The 19,955-nt window shown below is 40.9% G+C and overlaps 1 protein-coding gene across 7 annotated transcripts in view; it reads left to right on the forward strand.

Annotated features, from left to right (window-relative positions):
- LOC121862272 (diacylglycerol kinase theta-like) overlaps positions 1-19,955 on the forward strand; it is a 121,560-nt gene that overhangs the window by 90,627 nt on the left and 10,978 nt on the right. For 2 of the 7 annotated variants that reach the window (XR_006088209.1, XM_042360390.1), the window contains exons 9-17: positions 67-266; positions 499-711; positions 2,130-2,267; positions 3,112-3,286; positions 4,171-4,493; positions 8,026-8,118; positions 9,441-9,570; positions 9,980-10,296; positions 11,564-11,667. Coding sequence is in view for 6 of the 7 variants with exons in the window: in XM_042360390.1 (XP_042216324.1) it covers positions 67-266; positions 499-711; positions 2,130-2,267; positions 3,112-3,286; positions 4,171-4,493; positions 8,026-8,118; positions 9,441-9,570; positions 9,980-10,296; positions 11,564-11,667 (1,693 nt within the window). In the remaining variant the exon portion in view is untranslated. The remainder of the gene's footprint in view (positions 1-66; positions 267-498; positions 712-2,129; positions 2,268-3,111; positions 3,287-4,170; positions 4,494-8,025; positions 8,119-9,440; positions 9,571-9,979; positions 10,297-11,563; positions 11,668-19,955) is intronic. The other 5 variants (XM_042360389.1, XM_042360394.1, XM_042360391.1 and 2 more) reach the window with 3 other exon arrangements.

Below are 19,955 nucleotides of genomic sequence, written 5' to 3' on the forward strand. Positions count from 1 at the left end.
ATCCATATTTGTGTGGGTGTGGATGTTGTAGGAGTGGGTAGGTAGTAATGCGTTTGGATGTTGCAGGGAGAAGGACAACGACGAGGGGTGTATCCGGGTGTATCCGTCACGGCTGGGTGGGGCGGTGGTGATGGATCAGACTGTACTGCCCGTCACCTCCACCACCTGTGTGACCGACATCATCGTCCACGCCCTAAATAAGTTCGGGATTCCAGAAAACAAGCCCGACGACTACCGCCTGGTGGAGGTCATACTAGACAAGGGAGGTAAGTGAACATACTCTCGTGCTTCTTTGCTTTGCCCACAATTGTGTTGTGCACCTCACCCTTACACATACAAAAAACAAACTTCACTGTTTACACACTTGTTTAGTTCAATAATGATCTTGTTGTGGGAACTCACAGCTGTGAAAAATACAACAAAATGAATGACCTTCACTTAGGAGAATAAGTAGGTGTAGAGTGAGTCAGAGGCCTCCAACACGTGTTCTGCCCACAGTGTCCGAGAGAGTGATGGAGAACATCGAGCGGCCGTGGGAACTACTCAAAGCAGTGGGTCGTGACAGCATCCGGCAGATGGAAATGACCCGTTTCTACCTGCAACTGGCCAAAGACCCCCATGGACCCAGCATCGCCCTCTTCGTTGGCAGCCTTCCACCTAACCTCTCACAGCGACAGTACGAGAACATCCTAGCAGACATCCTCGGTAAAGGTGGGAACCACCAACCCAGTGTCACTCTTCTGTCTCAGCAATATAACCTTAGGAGCTGCCACTACTACTGTGCATCTGTTGACACTTATATCACTGGCTCTCTGTCCAGGGGGACACCCTGTACTTATTACTTTCTGCCTGTACTGTACGTCTGTTGTGGAGGGGGGGGGGGATAGTAGATGGCGACCTGTAGTGTATTGAATTGGGCAGCTTGCTCGCCTCGCAAGCGAGTCGACCCGGGTTCGATCCTCAGGCAGGGTGAAACTTTGGGCAAGTTTCTTTACGCCATTTGCCTCTGTCTATCCAGCTGTAATTGGGAACCTGGGTGTTAATCGATTTGCGGATCGTGTTCCGGGGTAATGGTTAACCAATGCAGTTGGCGAGTTGTCCGGTCTTCTCGGACTATTCCTTGACACTGGGTCATGCATCTCGTTAACTCAGAGTGTGGTTGTTGTGTTGGCGACAGCTTCTACACCTTAAACAAATTCACGCCTAAGTGGCCCTAGTGACGGCCATCGTCGTTACACGAGGGACAACCATTATTATTGATTATTAGTAGGTGCATAAAGTGTGTGTGTAATACTCAGGTGTTGTTCCCCAAGTACTGTGTTAGTGTCGCAAGGTGAGGGACGTTCGCTTTCTATAGAAATCGCACATACACACACACACACACACACACACACACATATATATATATATACTGTATATATATGTGCGATTTCTATAATTTTGTATATCATATATTATATTGCCATCATTAATTCATTAACTGTATATTGCTGTGTCTCATGATGCAAGTTTCTTATACATGTACTAAGTTTACTAAAGTTTATAATTAATCAGTAATAATAAGGTACTTGCTAATTGTTACTATTTTATATGTCAAACAATCATCATATTGTTATTGTGAGAGTTTTTGTGTTGACCCCAACGAAGACTGTGTAAGTAACTGTCACTCACTCATTCATTCACTCACTAACGAAGGATAATTATTACTGATTGACTCATTGATGTTATAAATGTTGTTGATAACGGGTAGCAACACCTTCAGACTCCGGGTAGTAAGTAACGTAATAATATACATGGAGGGAGGGAATGAACCCGCTCTTGCACTGAACGGTCTTCTTTTTTAATGATTATTTCACCTTAAAATTAGCCAAATTAAACCTAACCTAACCTAGCCTAATCTAACCGTCCCACCTCCCCCCAGGTAACGTTAGGAGGTTTAATCATTAGGTGAAATAAGGCGAGGGTTTGATCTTCAGGTGATGTCTATAATTTAACATAATCTTCACAGCAAGGTTACTGTACTGTACACATAACCAAATTATTACACACACACTACTTGAACAGGTATTACAGGCGGGTATGTGAGTCTCAGGTTGTCATAAGCTAACAAGGGAACAATGTTCTTACAGCTGGGTACAAATACTCGAGCATCGGGCCCATCTACTACGAGTACGGTTCAATGGTCCTCACTTACGAAGACTCAGACTTGGCAGTGAGAGCTTTCTACACCCTCAGAGAATCTTGCTACGACGACAAGAACCTCCTAGGTAGGTCTTGAACCTTCCCAGTTATGTTCAGGTGAGTCTTGAACCTTCCCAGTTATGTTCAGGTGAGTCTTGAACCTTCCCAGTTATGTTCAGGTGAGTCTTGAACCTTCCCTCAGTACTCTAACATTATCACATAATATGTCTAATACTCTGTGACTATAATCTACTTTCTCTTGACTTTAGTTTTATAAGGGTGTTCACAGAAGAATCATACAAATTATATTATATTATATCTGATCTATCTATCTCTCTCTCTCTCTCTATCTATCTATAATTATTTGTGATATTTCTGTGTATATATAAATGTGTGTGTGTGTCTGTTTTTTCTATATTAATTTGTAGACACTACCTGTACAGTATATGTTGTGATAGGAGACAATATTTTTTATACGTAATGGCACCACACTCCCAGCCTTACACGAAGCCTTCAACCTGTAGTAAACAATAAGGTCCTAAATCCTATTAGTCACACTCACGTCATCCAGCAACGAAAAATGTTTTAGTTTTATAAATCCCCAAGTTTTAAATGTTTTGTTTTTTTATTCGTATTCTAAAAAAAAAAAAAAGAAGAGTGGATTCATATTGGGCCATTACTGTTTTGATCTATTGCAGTATGGTGGTGTGTGTCTGATTACTTCATGACGATAGTTTCTGTTGTATTCTACGTCAGATGTTTTTTTTAAGTTATAATAACGTGTTGTTAAAGCCGCGACGAGATGTACTTAAAGTCTTGGTGACGTGTTCTTAAAGTCTTGGTGACGTGTTCTTAATGTCTTGGTGACGTGTTCTTAAAGTCATGACGTGTATCTATAATGCCTGATGCCCCTTCCCCCCTCGCCAACAGTGATGTTGCTCCCCAACATACAACCTCAGATGATCCCAGAGGGCGTGCAGCCGCTCCTCGTCTTCGTCAACGTTAAGTCCGGTGGCTGCCAGGGTCTTGAACTCATCACCTCCTTCAGGAAGCTCCTCAACCCTTACCAGGTGTTCGACCTCGATAATGGAGGACCACTACCTGGGTAAGTCGCTTGTCGTTCTCCTGTCTCTGTGTGGGTAATGTTTACTAATGTATAAGTATGTATGTATGTATGTATGTGTGTATGAATGTATATATCCCTCCTCCTAGTCACAGGCCTGGCATTTGACATTATTAGGGACCTGCCACTCTTTGCCATAAACAGATAAAATGTACCGGGAACTTTCCCCCCACACACTCATCATTCTCTCACTTTATGTAACTTGACAGAATCTATGACCCTTCAGGCTTTTACGCCCTTAATGTACGAGTCATAAAGGCAAGTATGAACTTTTCATACTTCCCTGTTGGGCGCTGTAAACGCTTCTGCGCTTCACCTTGCACAGGATGTAAGGGGGGTGCCCAATAAACTAGCCCCCTCGGGGGCAAATCTGAATCTGTATGAATGTATGTATGTATATCTCAATGACGTTGTATAAATACGTGTGTGATTATTGTTGTATGGAGAGGGTAAGTTGCTGAGTCATGTTTACTATAAGTAATTATTGTTGTATAATCTAAACATCAATGTAAACATGGTCTTATAGCATAGCTCCCCGCATATTATATCATTTACTATCAGCCGTTTGTTGTGATGTGACCTTATAATATTTACTGTGTATCAATTAAATCTATGAGGCAAGTTTTAATATTTCAGAAATCTTCTTGGAAAGGACACCTGAGAATGAGTGTGTTCGTCTGTAACCAAATGTCTGTCGACAAATTAAACAAGAGCTTAAGTTGAAACAGCCATGTAACAGATACAAATTTGCTGTAATGATACTAATTTGCTGTAACATAATAATAAGTTGTCTTGGTGCAGTGTTACAAGCGTGATAACAGATGTGTAACCCAGACTCGTTACAAACTAGCCTTCCTCGTATGCAGGTTGTACGTGTTCCGTCACGTAAAGAAATACAAGATCCTGGTGTGTGGCGGGGACGGTACCATTGGTTGGGTCCTGCAGTGCCTGGATAATGTGGGGCAGGATTCTGAGTGCCAACACCCAGCCTGTGCCATTGTACCCTTAGGGACAGGCAATGACCTAGCACGGGTCCTTCGCTGGGGCCCTGGCTACAACGGCGGGGAGGATCCCATCAACCTCTTGAAGGACGTTATCGACGCCGAAGATATCCGACTAGACAGGTGGACCGTGGTCTTCCACCAAGACGAGAAGGTGGAAGACAAGCAGACGCAGACCAACTCAACAGGTAAGGACCCACTCAACCAAGACTCATCCAGGGACAATCAGGGACCACAGGTCAGGACACCAACACTGGACCACAGGTTAGGACACCATCAGTAGACCACAGGTTAGGACACCATCAGTAGACCACAGGTCAGGACACCAACACTGGAACCTCAGGTTAGGACACCATCAGTAGACCACAGGTCAGGACACCAACACTGGAACCTCAGGTTAGGACACCATCAGTAGACCACAGGTCAGGACACCAACACTGGAACCTCAGGTTAGGACACCATCAGTAGACCACAGGTCAGGACACCAACACTGGAACCTCAGGTTAGGACACCACCACAGGTCAGACACCAACACTGGAACCTCAGGTTAGGACACCATCAGTAGACCACAGGTTAGACACCAACACTGGAACCTCAGGTTAGGACACCATCAGTAGACCACAGGTTAGGACACCAACACTGGACCACAGGTTAGGACACCATCAGTGGACCACAGGTTAGGACACCATCAGTAGACCACAGGTCAGGACACCAACACTGGAACCTCAGGTTAGGACACCATCAGTAGACCACAGGTCAGGACACCAACACTGGAACCTCAGGTTAGGACACCATCAGTAGACCACAGGTTAGGACACCAACTCTGGACCACAGGTTAGGACACCATCAGTGGACCACAGGTTAGGACACCAACACTGTACCGCAGTTTAGGACACCAACACTGGACCACAGATCAGGACACCAACACTAGACCACAGGTTAGGACACCATCAGTGGACAACAGGTTAGGACACCAACAGTGGACCACAGGTTAGGACACCAACAGTGGACTACAGGTTAGGACAGCAACAGTGGACTACAGGTTAGGACACCAACAGTGGACCACAGGTTAGGCCAGCAACAGTGGACCACAGGTTAGGACAGCAACAGTGGACTACAGGTTAGGACACCAACAGTGGACCACAGGTTAGGACACCAACAGTGGACTACAGGTTAGGACACCAACAGTGGACCACAGGTTAGGACACCAACAGTGGACTACAGGTTAGGACACCAACAGTGGACCACAGGTTAGGACACCAACAGTGGACCACAGGTTAGGACAGCAACAGTGGACCAGTTGGGACACCAACAGTGGACTACAGTTTAGGACACCAACAGTGGACTACAGGTTAGGACACCAACAGTGGACCACAGGTTAGGACAGCAACAGTGGACCACAGGTTACACCAACAGGGACCACAGGTTAGGACACCAACAGTGGACCACAGGTTAGGACAGCAACAGCGGACCACAGGTTAGGACAGCAACAGTGAACCACAGGTTAGGACACCAATACTGGACCACAGGTTAGGACAGCAACAGTGAACCACAGGTTAGGCCACCAATACTGGACCACAGGTTAGGACAGCAACAGTGAACCACAGGTTAGGACACCAATACTGGACCACAGGTTAGGACAGGAACAATGGACCACAGGTTAGGACACCAACAGTGAACCACAGGTTAGGACAGCAACAGTGAACCACAGGTTAGGACACCAACAGTGGACCACAGGTTAGGACAGCAACAGTGAACCACAGGTTAGGACACCAACAGTGAACCACAGGTTAGGACAGCAACAGTGGACCACAGGTTAGGACACCAACAGTGGACCACAGGTTAGGACACCAACAGTGAACCACAGGTTAGGACACCAACAGTGAACCACAGGTTAGGACACCAATACTGGACCACAGGTTAGGACAGCAACAGTGGACCACAGGTTAGGACACCAACAGTGAACCACAGGTTAGGACAGCAACAGTGGACCACAGGTTAGGACACCAACAGTGAACCACAGGTTAGGACAGCAACAGTGAACCACAGGTTAGGACACCAACAGTGGACCACAGGTTAGGACAGCAACAGTGAACCACAGGTTAGGACACCAACACTGGACCACAGGTTAGGACAGCAACAGTGGACCACAGGTTAGGACACCAACAGTGGACTACAGGTTAGGACAGCAACAATGGACCACAGGTTAGGACACCAATACTGGTCCCCAGGTTAGGACACCAATACTGGACCATAGGTTAGGACAGCAACAGTGGACCACAGGTCAAGACATCAACAGTGGACCACAGGTTAGGACACCAATAATGGATCACAGGTTAGGACACCAATACTGGACCACAGGTTAGGACAGCAACGGTGGACCACAGGTTAGGACACCAATACTGGACCACAGGTTAGGACAGCAACGGTGGCCACAGGTTAGGACATCAATACTGGACCACAGGATAGGACACCAATACTGGACCACAGGTTAGGATACCAATATTGAACCACAGGTTAGGACACCATCAGTGGACCACAAGTTAGTTCAGCAACAGTGAACCACAGGTTAGGACACCAATATTGGACCACAGGTTAGGACACCAATACTGGACCACAGGTTAGGACAGCAACAGTGGACCACAGGATAGGACATCAACAGTGCACAACAGGTTAGGACACCAATACTGGACCACAGGTTAGGACACCAATACTGGACCACAGGTTAGGACACCAATACTGGACCACAGGTTAGGACACCAATACTGGACCACAGGTTAGGACAGCAACAGTGGACCACAAGTTAGGACACCAATACTGGACCACTGGTTAGGACAGCAACAGTGGACCACAGGTTAGGACACCAATACTGGACCACAGGTTAGGACACCAATACTGTACCACAGGTTAGGACAGCAACAGTGGACCACAGGATAGGACATCAACAGTGCACAACAGGTTAGGACACCAATACTGGACCACAGGTTAGGACACCAATACTGAACCACAGGTTAGGACAGCAACGGTGGACCACAGGTTAGGACACCAATACTTGACCACAGGGTTAGGACACCATCAGTGGATCACAGGTTAGGACACCAATACTGGACCACAGGTTAGGACGCCAATATTGAACCACAGGTTAGGACAGCAACAGTGGACCACAGGTTAGGACACCAATACTGGACCTCAGGGTTAGGACACCATCAGTGGACCACAGGTTAGGACACCAATACTGGACCACAGGTTAGGACACCAATATTGGGCCACATGTTAGGACAGCAACGGTGGACCACAGGTTAGGCCACCACTACTGGACCACAGGTTAGGACACCAATACTGGACCACAGGGTTAGGACACCATCAGTGGACCACAGGTTAGGACAGCAACGGTGGACCACAGGTTAGGACACCAATACTGGACCACAGGTTAGGACACCAATACTGGACCACAGGTTTAGGACACCATCAGTGGACCACAGGTTAGGACAGCAACAGGTAGAGGAATTGGAGGTAACTTAAACATATAGTATTGTTGGAGATATTAATTATAGCATTAATAATAATGATAATCATAAGAATAATGTATATTTCTACCTTCACTATCAGACATATACATTTATATAGCGTGAAGTATTAAGAGTGTGGAGCAATTATTGTGTAAGAGGTTGTGAAGATAAGCAAGAAACTTGTATTGAAACATTCACTCTCTACATTTAGGGCACTCACGTCGTGGAATGTACATAACCCATGGACAGGATTCTAACCGACGACGCTGTGTCTCGAAAGAACACAACCATCACACCATGCACGGTATACGTAGTGTCGTAATGACGTGTGCAGTCCTCTCTGTAACATGTCTCTAACATGTCTGGTCTTGCACACTCACAGCTCTGAGACGTGGGCGACCATCTTGTTGCAGAAACACCAAAATTTTCCATAACCTCAGTAAAATTTGAAGAATGAGATGAGCTATATATATTAATGATTTAATAAAGATATAAAGAAAGATATAAAGCTCTTGATAACTATGACTGTCAGAGGTATACACTGTGGGACGAGTTTTGTTGGGGTCGCCATGGCTCGCGGCATCTCATCCCCTTCCCTACATTTCTTTCTCACACAACACACGCCACGAGTTTTTAATGTACATCCTCTCCACTGATATTAGTTTTGTCAAAACTTTAAATGCCTCATAATAGGCGTTAGATAGATGTCTTAGTGTTTGTCTCTAGGAAATTTGTTGAGTAAAGTGGTTCATGTGTGAGAGACCCAGCTAGTTTGTTGTAGTGTGGAGAGGTGCTCATCCCCGCTGTACACTAACACTTGTACATCATGTGTTGCATCCACACCCTTAGTCTATCTCCTCCTCTTCTGTTATTGTCTCCTCTCTCTCTTTTTCTTATATATATATATATATATATATATATATATATATATATATATATATATATATATATATATATATATATATATATATATATATATATATATATATATATATATATATATATATATATATATATATATATATATATATATATATATATATATATATATATATATATATATCGTTAAATAGGGATAATCGCCATTAATCTTTGAAAAGGCAACTGACGTTCTTGCCAAATGGGGATAACTTTTTTTTATTGCTATAATTATGAAAATTAATTCGTACATTGTATAGTAAAGTTTACCGATTCATTTAAGACGTAGTTTGCCATCATAGCAAAGCCAAATTACAGCTAAAGTAGGTTAGGTAAGGTTGAGTTAGCTTTTATGTGAATCTGTTAATTTATATGTATTACCGATGTTTTACACACTCGTTTGTGGCCAGTTAGAAGTTTCCCCAAAAGTTAAATACATAAAAGTCAGCGCTATTGGGCAATTATCCCTATGGTATATATATATATATATATATATATATATATATATATATATATATATATATATATATATATATATATATATATATATATATATATATATATATATACTCGTATAAAGAGGGAGAGAAAGAAACATTTTCTCTCTCTCTCCCTCTCTCTCTTTCCTTTGCCTACCTATCTACCCTCCCTTGCCCTATCCCTGGTGTGGAGTGATGATCCTAACCTGGCCTTGTGTGTGTCGATCAGCAGGCTCCACCAGCGAGGACAACACACAGATCTTCGTTATGAACAACTACTTCGGTATCGGCATCGAGGCAGAGCTCTGCCTCGACTTCCACAACGCCCGTGAGGAAAACCCCAACAAGTTCAACAGCAGGTGAGCCAGGCTGCCCACGGAGGAGAGGGAGGGAGATCATTAATAGAGAAAAGGTTGTGTTAGTGTTTTAAGTCCACCATGGGAGAGGCAGAAGATGGTAGAGAAAGGAGTACAGTATTACAACAATCAGTATGACGTCACTTCCTTAGCAACCGTGTTCGCTATATGAAAAAAGGCTAAGCAAACTCTTACGACCCGTTAAGAAGTTGTGTCCCATTTTTTATGCCAAATTTTCCTACGAAAGTGACCAGGTAAGATCTTGGTAAGGCCAGGCTGTAGTACCATGTGTGGTCAGCAACAGTTTCATTGCACATTACCAAATTGATACATCCGGTCACTAGGGACGTGACGTCATACTGCCAACAGTGTGTGACTGTAGCTTTGAGCTTGACTGTGTATCCTCTGCCAGGCTACACAACAAGGGCGTCTACGTAAAAATGGGTCTGCGCAAGATGGTGTCAAGGAAGTTGTGTAAGGACCTACATAAGGAGATCCGCCTGGAGGTGGACGGTCGCACGGTGGAGTTGCCGCCCGTGGAGGGAGTCATCATCCTCAACATTTTGTCGTGGGGCTCGGGAGCCAACCCCTGGGGACCCGAGAAGGACGACCAGTTCAACAAACCCAACCACTGGGACGGTCACCTGGAAGTGGTTGGTGTCACCGGTATCGTCCACCTGGGCCAGATACAGTCTGGACTCCGCTCTGCCATAAGGATAGCCCAGGGGGGTGAGTTGGTAGCCATATATATATATATATATATATACTTTTAATGTTTATATAACAGGATTCATTTTGCGAAAAAATCAACCGTACAATTCATGGCTCTCCTCTGTCTACCTCATATAGGACACGGAGAGTTCTATCTCTCATAATTTTCAGTTGTTGTTGGATTGGACTGCTGTATTACTAACCTTGTTACGCAATGAAAGACCTTCGTTGTTGAAGCGCAGTAATAACATTATAACAAAAAGGACTTCATGCCGTGTGTGTAACATTGTTACAGTAACATTCTTATTTTATTTGTAACATCCTTACTGTAACATCTCTTATTTAACAAAGTGATTTGCATTATGGGTAACAGTGAAAGCGCCGTCTGGTTATTAATTTTTACAAGGTCCACAGAAGGCACTGTGTTATTATATTTTATTAATAAATACTTTGTTATAGGACTGCTTGAGTTCGTGATAATGATTTACAAACTTTTGCATTAACGATAATATCATCGTCAGTGTGTGGTGGTGTTCAAGCCAGGCCAGTGTGTCGAAATCCAAAATGGCGAACAATGAAAATAACACAAAAAAACTACGTCTGATTTTTTATAAAGTTTCTAAACTCAGCTTTTATGGACCCAGTTTTATATTATTACGTACTCAGAGACTTGGTTGAGTTCGATATCAATCATTTGGGTTTCAAGTTTCCGAGACGCCCTGAGTGATAATCGCCAGAACACTAATTATACAAAACCTCAGCGACCTCGCCTTGTTTTTGGTTATATTATTTCCAGAGTTAAGTGGTGATGTCAGGGATGTAAATAATGGCTCGACACTATTTATGTAGTTGTGTGTGTGTGTGTGGGAGACATTAACAACATATAAGAGAGAATATTAACAGTATGTACCGGACCAAAGCTCACAAGTGTCAAATGTGAATCTTTATATAAGTCGATCCATTATATACACAAAAACTCAGCCAATTTATGAAGTTACACCACAACACTCACAGTTGCCAGAGATTCACTGTCGATGTCACTTCCGATAATAGACTTTAATAGCGCCATCATTGTCATGCCAATTTTGACATCCTGCTATGAAGCCTTCACACTAGGACTCAAGTGAGTAAGAATATATAATGAAATTCCTGAATAACAGTTACAAATTCAAATTGTGTAAATTTAAATTTTTATGCATGCATGCACGCGTGTGTGGAATAAGAAATTGACAGCCATGTACATTGTTCGTCATCCTGGACCGCTCATCTCTGACTTACCCTTCAGGACACATCCGCATCAAGCTCAACTCTGAACTTCCAGTTCAAGTGGACGGGGAACCCTGGAATCAGGCGCCGGGGGAGGTGGTGGTTCTGAAGTCTGCTCTAAAGGTATGTTGGAGGGGTAGTGACGGGGGTGTGGCTGGGAAGGGGTGACGAAGGTGTGGCTAGGAGGGATGGTGACGGGAGTGTGGCTGTGATGGGTGGTGACGGAGGTGTGGCTGGGAGGAGTGGAGAAGGGAATGTGGCTGAGAGGGATGGAGAAGGGGGTGTGGCTGGAAGGGATGGTGACAGGGATGTGGCTGGGAGGGGTGGAGAAGGGGGTGTGGCTGGAAGGGGTGGTGACGGAGATGTGGCTGGGAGGGAGTGATGGGGGTTTGGCTGGGAGGAGTGGTGACGGGGATGTGGCTGTGAGAGAGATGTGGTTGTTAGGGGTGGTGACGGGGATGTGGCTGTGAGAGAGATGTGGTTGTTTGGGGTGGTGACGGGGTTGTGGCTGTGAGAGGGATGTGGTTGTTTGGGGTGGTGACGGGGGGTGTGGCAATAAAACAGGTTACAATAGTGGTAGCCAGACCTAACACCCACCCACCAGCAGATCATCACATTTATCATTAGTTAGAAAATTCCTGACTGAATATGAGGCCTTCCGTGTATGCGTTACGATGACGTCACAATCCGGGTTTAAGTGCGTGTTCTATTTGATGACTTCGCCGTCAGACTAACATGTGGGTAAGATCGCCTTACGATGTTGTTCTTCTTTGACCATTTTAAATATTTTTCAGGTTATATAAAAAGAGTTAGAAAGAAACATTACAATCTATTTCAGCGGTGCCGGTGTACAATATTACCAACACGTTAAGTCTTGGCTGCTTGTACGAAATTCTATAATGAAGTTTATACTTTTTCTGTTTTATGTAAATTTATCAAAACGCAGCTGAAGTTAGACATAGCCACACCCACCTCTATTACTTATTATTATCGATCAGTTAATCAGAGTACCGTCCTCACATCTGGGGGTTGGCGACCACAGTCCTCCACTCTAAACGTTCTCGGGCTGTTTTTAACAATCCTCTAAGGTTTTATATCTCTCTGAGGACCCATTTTTTAAATTTCATTCATCCATCTCAGTCTCTGCCTTCCCCTGACCCGCCTATCAGTATACAATGCTACTAATAAACTCGTCTTACGAATCGAGCGTCAATCACTTCAGAAATCATTGCTGGTATAAATAAGTGGTGTCCATCATCTTTGTAATTGTCGTCCCATCAAATTTTAGATTCTCCCACACTCTTTTGTACCTTTAATACAATATTTAAAAAAAATATTATGGTGTAGTTAAGTGTCTCGTTATTGATTTAAGCTTGTTTAAGCTCCGCACGTTAACATTATAATGGTGAAGCTGCACCCGTTGGTAAACACAAGATAACGTCATCACGGAAGGCCCGCCATAAGTGTTGCAGGCATATGATTCATCAATGTAGTGTTGCAGTTGATAACAACAGTTTCTATGAAGTAGTTAGTGTTAACACCTGACTTAGAGTTGGTGACGCCCTCACACACCGCCCTCTTATGACTCGTGCTCACCCTCTGTAATTAAAAGGTTATAGATTACTGCGCGTGTATTTGATTGACGAGTTTCAGACTTTGTCTCTCACGAGAGCTTGTTGTCTGTGGCATATTACTGTTAACATGTCATGTACATAAGCTGTGAGAAACTCATAGAACTAGTTCCTTTTTCTTTCTTATTCCTACTATTCTTAATATATATATATATATATATATATATATATATATATATATATATATATATATATATATATATATATATATATATATATATATTATTGCTTCTTCTCAGACCATCAGCTTATCAATACATAAAGGTTTAAGCTAGAAGATCTAGTGTAGTATGAGCGGGGTGTCGGTGTTATTGTCTCACACTATGTTTCATTGGTCATTCTGGCGTCACTAGAGAGACATCAGTAGAGGAAAAAGCTGGAATGATCAGGGCTGTTCGGTCAATAGGTCGCTGTAACAAGTATAAAATAGGATTAACGCGGCGTTCCAATATGATTCCCAGTAAACTATAGTGTTGGTGGGATGAGTAGTGAGGTGTACCTTGGACCAAGGTAGAGTGGCTTACCTCGGGGCAGGTGAGGTGGCTCACCTTGGTCCAGGTGAGGTGGCTTACCATGGGCCAAGTGAGGTTGCTCACGTTGGCCACTGACCCCATACACAGTGCCCACTGACCCCATACACAGTGGCCACTGACCCCATACACAGTGGCTACTTACCCCATACATAGTGGCCACAGTGGCCACATACAAACATCACACGTCGACATTCGTTATGAAGGATGTACGGCCATTTTATGTAATGATACGATTTTTTCTTTTCGTCAATTGATATTTTTTTCGAGTTAGAAATGTTAATATGTTTTATTTATTTTTCTCAATATATCCGTGTAAGATATTTTTGCTTAGTATACTGTATATCCTGTAAGCCTCGGGCCCCACCTAACCCCCCTCCCCCCCCACACACACACGCACACCTGTCAAGGAGTCCATACGTTGTGTGTCTGTACGTCGTAAGTATTACCCCTGATATTTAGACGACATTCCTCCTTAACCTTCAAAATTTCAGAGTAGAGGCCTCCCCCCCCCTTCCCCCAACTCCCACAGGTGAAGTTACCAACAGCTATATATTTAGTGACGTTTTAGAGAATGTTTCATAACACATTGTGTACCTTGATGCTGGACCCTTACACACACACACACACACACACACACTAACAAAACAAACACACACACACACACTCTGAAAACCACACAATGAAAACACAAAAACAGTAACACATATTGCAGCCATACTCACTGACAACTATACTCACTGACAACTATACACACTGACAACTATACTCACTGACAACTATACTCACTGACAACTATACACACTGACAACTATACACACTGACAACTATACACTGACAACTATACTCACTGACAACTATACACACTGACAACTATACTCACTGACAACTATACACAACTGCATACTGACAACTATACTCTGACAACTATACACTGACAACTATACACTGACAACTATACTCACTGACAACTATACACAACTGCATACTGACAACTATACACTGACAACTATCCACAACTGCATACTGACAACTATACTCTGACAACTACACACTGACAACTATACTCTGACAACTATACACTGACAACTATACACTGACAACTATACACAACTGCATACTGACAACTATACACTGACAACTATACACTGAGAACTATACACTGACAACTATACTCTGACAACTATACACAACTGCATACTGACAACTATACACTGACAACTATACACAACTATACACTGACAACTATACACTGACAACTATACACTGACAACTATACACAACTGCATACTGACAACTATATATTGACAACTATACACAACTGCATACTGACAACTATACACTGACAACTATACACTGACAACTATACACTGACAACTATACACTGACAACTATACACAACTGCATACTGACAACTATATATTGACAACTATACACTGACAACTATACACTGACAACTATACACTGACAACTATATATTGACAACTATACACTGACAACTATTCACAACTACATACTGACAACTATACACAACTATACACTGACAACTATATATTGACAACTATACACTGACAACTATACACTGACAACTATATATTGACAACTATACACTGACAACTATACACAACTGCATACTAACAACTATACACTGACAACTATACACTGACAACTATACACAACTGCATACTGACAACTATACACAACTATACACTGACAACTATATATTGACAACTATATATTGACAACTATACACTGACAACTATACACTGACAACTATACACTGACAACTATATATTGACAACTATACACTGACAACTATACACAACTGCATACTGACAACTATACACAACTATACACTGACAACTATATATTGACAACTATACACTGACAACTATACACTGTCAACTATACACAACTATACATAGCTATACACAGCTATACACTGACAACTATATATTGACAACTATACACTGACAACTATACATTGACAATTATTCACAACTACATACTGACAACTATACACAACTATACACTGACAACTATATATTGACAACTATACACTGACAACTATACACTGTCAACTATACACAACTATACACAGCTATACACAGCTATACACTGACAACTATATATTGACAACTATACACTGACAACTATACACTGTCAACTATACACAACTATACACAGCTATACACAGCTATACACTGACAACTATACACTGACAACTATGCACAACTACATACTAACAACTATACACAACTATACACTGACAACTATACACAACTATACACTGACAACTATACACAACTACATACTGACAACTATACACTGACAACTATACACAACTACATACTGACAACTATACACAACTATACACTGACAACTATACACAACTACATACTGACAACTATACACAACTATACACTGACAACTATACACAACTATACACTGACAACTATACACTGACAACTATACATTGACAACTATACACTGATAACTATACACAACTACATACTGATAACTATACACAACTATACACTGACAACTATACACAACTAATATCGATAACTATACACAACTACATACTGACAACTATACACAACTATACACAGCTACTTACTAACACCTATACACAACTATACACTGACAACTATACACAACTACATACTGACAACTATACACAACTATACACAGCTACTTACTAACACCTATACACAACTATACACTGACAACTATACACAACTACATACTGACAACTATACACAACTATACACTGAAAACTATACACTGACAACTATACATTGACAACTATACACTGATAACTAAACACAACTACATACTGATAACTATACACAACTATACACTGACAACTATACACAACTATATATCGATAACTATACACAACTACATACTGACAACTATACACAACTATACACAGCTACTTACTAACACCTATACACAACTACATACTAACAACTATACACAACTATACACAGCTACATACTACCAACTATACACAACTATACACTGATAACTATACACAACTATATATCGATAACTATACACAACTACATACTAAGAACTATACACAACTATACACCGCTACAGACTAAGAACTATACACAACTATACACTGACAACTATACACAACTATATATCGATAACTATACACAACTACATACTAAGAACTATACACAACTATACACCGCTACAGACTAAGAACTATACACAACTATACACTGACAACTATACACAGCTACATACTAACAACTATACACAACTATACACTGACAATTATACACTGACAACTATACACAACTACATACTAACAACTATACACAACTATACACTGACAACGATACACAACTATACACTGATAACTATACACAACTATACACTGACAACTATACACAATTATACACTGACAACTATACACTGACAACTATACACAACTATACACTGACAACTATACATTGACAACTATTCACAACTATACACAACTATACACTGACAATTATACACTGACAACTATACACAACTACATACTAACAACTATACACAACTATACACTGACAACTATACACAACTTTACACTGACAACTATACACAACTACATATTGACAACTATACACAACTTTACACTAACAACTATACATTGACAACTATACACAACTATACACAACTATACACAACTATACACTAACAACTATACACAACTATACTCAACTATACACAAACAACTATACATTGACAACTAATCACAACTATACACAACTACATACTAACAACTATACACAACTATACACTGACAACTATACACAACTATACACAACTACATACTAACAACTATACACAACTATACACTGACAACTATACATTGACAACTATTCACAGCTACATATTGACAACTATACACAATTATACACTGACAACTTTACACAACTATACACAGCTACATACTAACAACTATACACAACTATACACAGACAACTATACACAACTATACACAGCTACATACTAACAACTATACACAACTTTACACTGACAACTATACACAACTTTACACTGACAACTATACACAACTATACACTGACAACTATACACAACTATACACTGACAACTATACACAACTATACACTGACAACTATACACAACTATACACTGACAACTATACACAACTATACACTGACAACTATACACTGAAAACTATACACAACTTTACACTGACAACTATACACAACTATACACTGACAACTATACACTGAAAACTATACACAACTATACACTGACAACTATACACAACTATACACTGACAACTATACACAACTTTACACTGACAACTATACACAACTATACACTGACAACTATACACTGAAAACTATACACAACTATACACCGACAACTATACACAACTATACACTGACAACTATACACAACTATACACTGACAACTATACACAACTATACACTGACAACTATACACAACTATACACTGACAACTATACACTGAAAACTATACACAACTATACACTGACAACTATACACAACTACATACTGACAACTATACACTCAACAACTATACACTGACAACTATACACAACTTTACACTGACAACTATACACAACTTTACACTGACAACTATACACAACTATACACTGACAACTATACACTGAAAACTATACACAACTATACACTGACAACTATACACAGCTACATACTAACAACTATACACAACTATACACTGGCAACTATACACAACTATACACTGACAACTATACACAACTATACATTGACAACTATACACAACTATACACTGACAACTATACACAACTATACACAGCTCCATACTAACAACTATACACAACTATACACTGACAACTATACACAACTATACACAGACAACTATACACAACTATACACAGCTACATACTAACAACAATACACAACTATACACTGACAACTATACACAACTATACACTGACAACTATACACAACTTTCATGCAGTGTACTGGTTGGAAATTCATATACACACACCAGAAAATTAGACAACTATACACAACTATACACTGACAACTATACACTGAAAACTATACACAATCAACTATAGTACTGACAACTATACATGTAACTACATACTGACAACTATACACTCAACAACTATACACTGGAGCAACAGGTACACAACTATATACACTGACAACTATACAACTATACACTGACAACTAAGTACACACAACTATACACTGACAACTATACACTGACAACTATACACCGAAAAACTATACACTGAAAACTATACACCGACAACTATACACAATTCATATACACTGACAACTATACACAACTATACACCGCCGACAACTATACACAACTATACACTGACAACTATACACTGAAAACTATACACAACTATACACTGACAACTATACACAGCTACATACTAACAACTATACACAACTATACACTGGCAACTATACACAACTATACACTGACAACTATACACAACTATACATTGACAACTATACACAACTATACACTGACAACTATACACAACTATACACAGCTCCATACTAACAACTATACACAACTATACACTGACAACTATACACAACTATACACAGACAACTATACACAACTATACACAGCTACATACTAACAACAATACACAACTATACACTGACAACTATACACAACTATACACTGACAACTATACACAACTATACACTGACAACAATGCACAACTGCATACTGACAACTATACACTGACAACTATACATAACTATACACTAACAACAATACACAACTATACACTGACAACTATACACAACTGCATACTGACAACTATACATTGACAACTATTCACAACTACATACTGACAACTATACATAACTATACACTGACAACTATACACAACTATACACTGACAACAATGCACAACTGCATACTAACAACTATACACTGACAACTATACACAACTATACACAGCTACATACTGACAACTATACACTGACAACTATACACAACTATACACAGCTACATACTGACAACTATACACTGACAACTATACACAACTATACACAGCTACATACTGACAACTATACACTGACAACTAACTACTAACAAATATACACTAACAACTACGTGCTAACACACACACACACACACACACACATACTAACACCAACACACTTGGACAACTTCACACACTGACAGCCATGCACACTAGCAACAATAGCACACTGCCTTCTAC

The sequence above is a fragment of the Homarus americanus genome, unplaced genomic scaffold (genome assembly GCF_018991925.1).
Source record: "Homarus americanus isolate GMGI-L3 unplaced genomic scaffold, GMGI_Hamer_2.0 scaffold31037, whole genome shotgun sequence".
Taxonomy (NCBI): Eukaryota; Metazoa; Arthropoda; class Malacostraca; order Decapoda; family Nephropidae; genus Homarus; species Homarus americanus.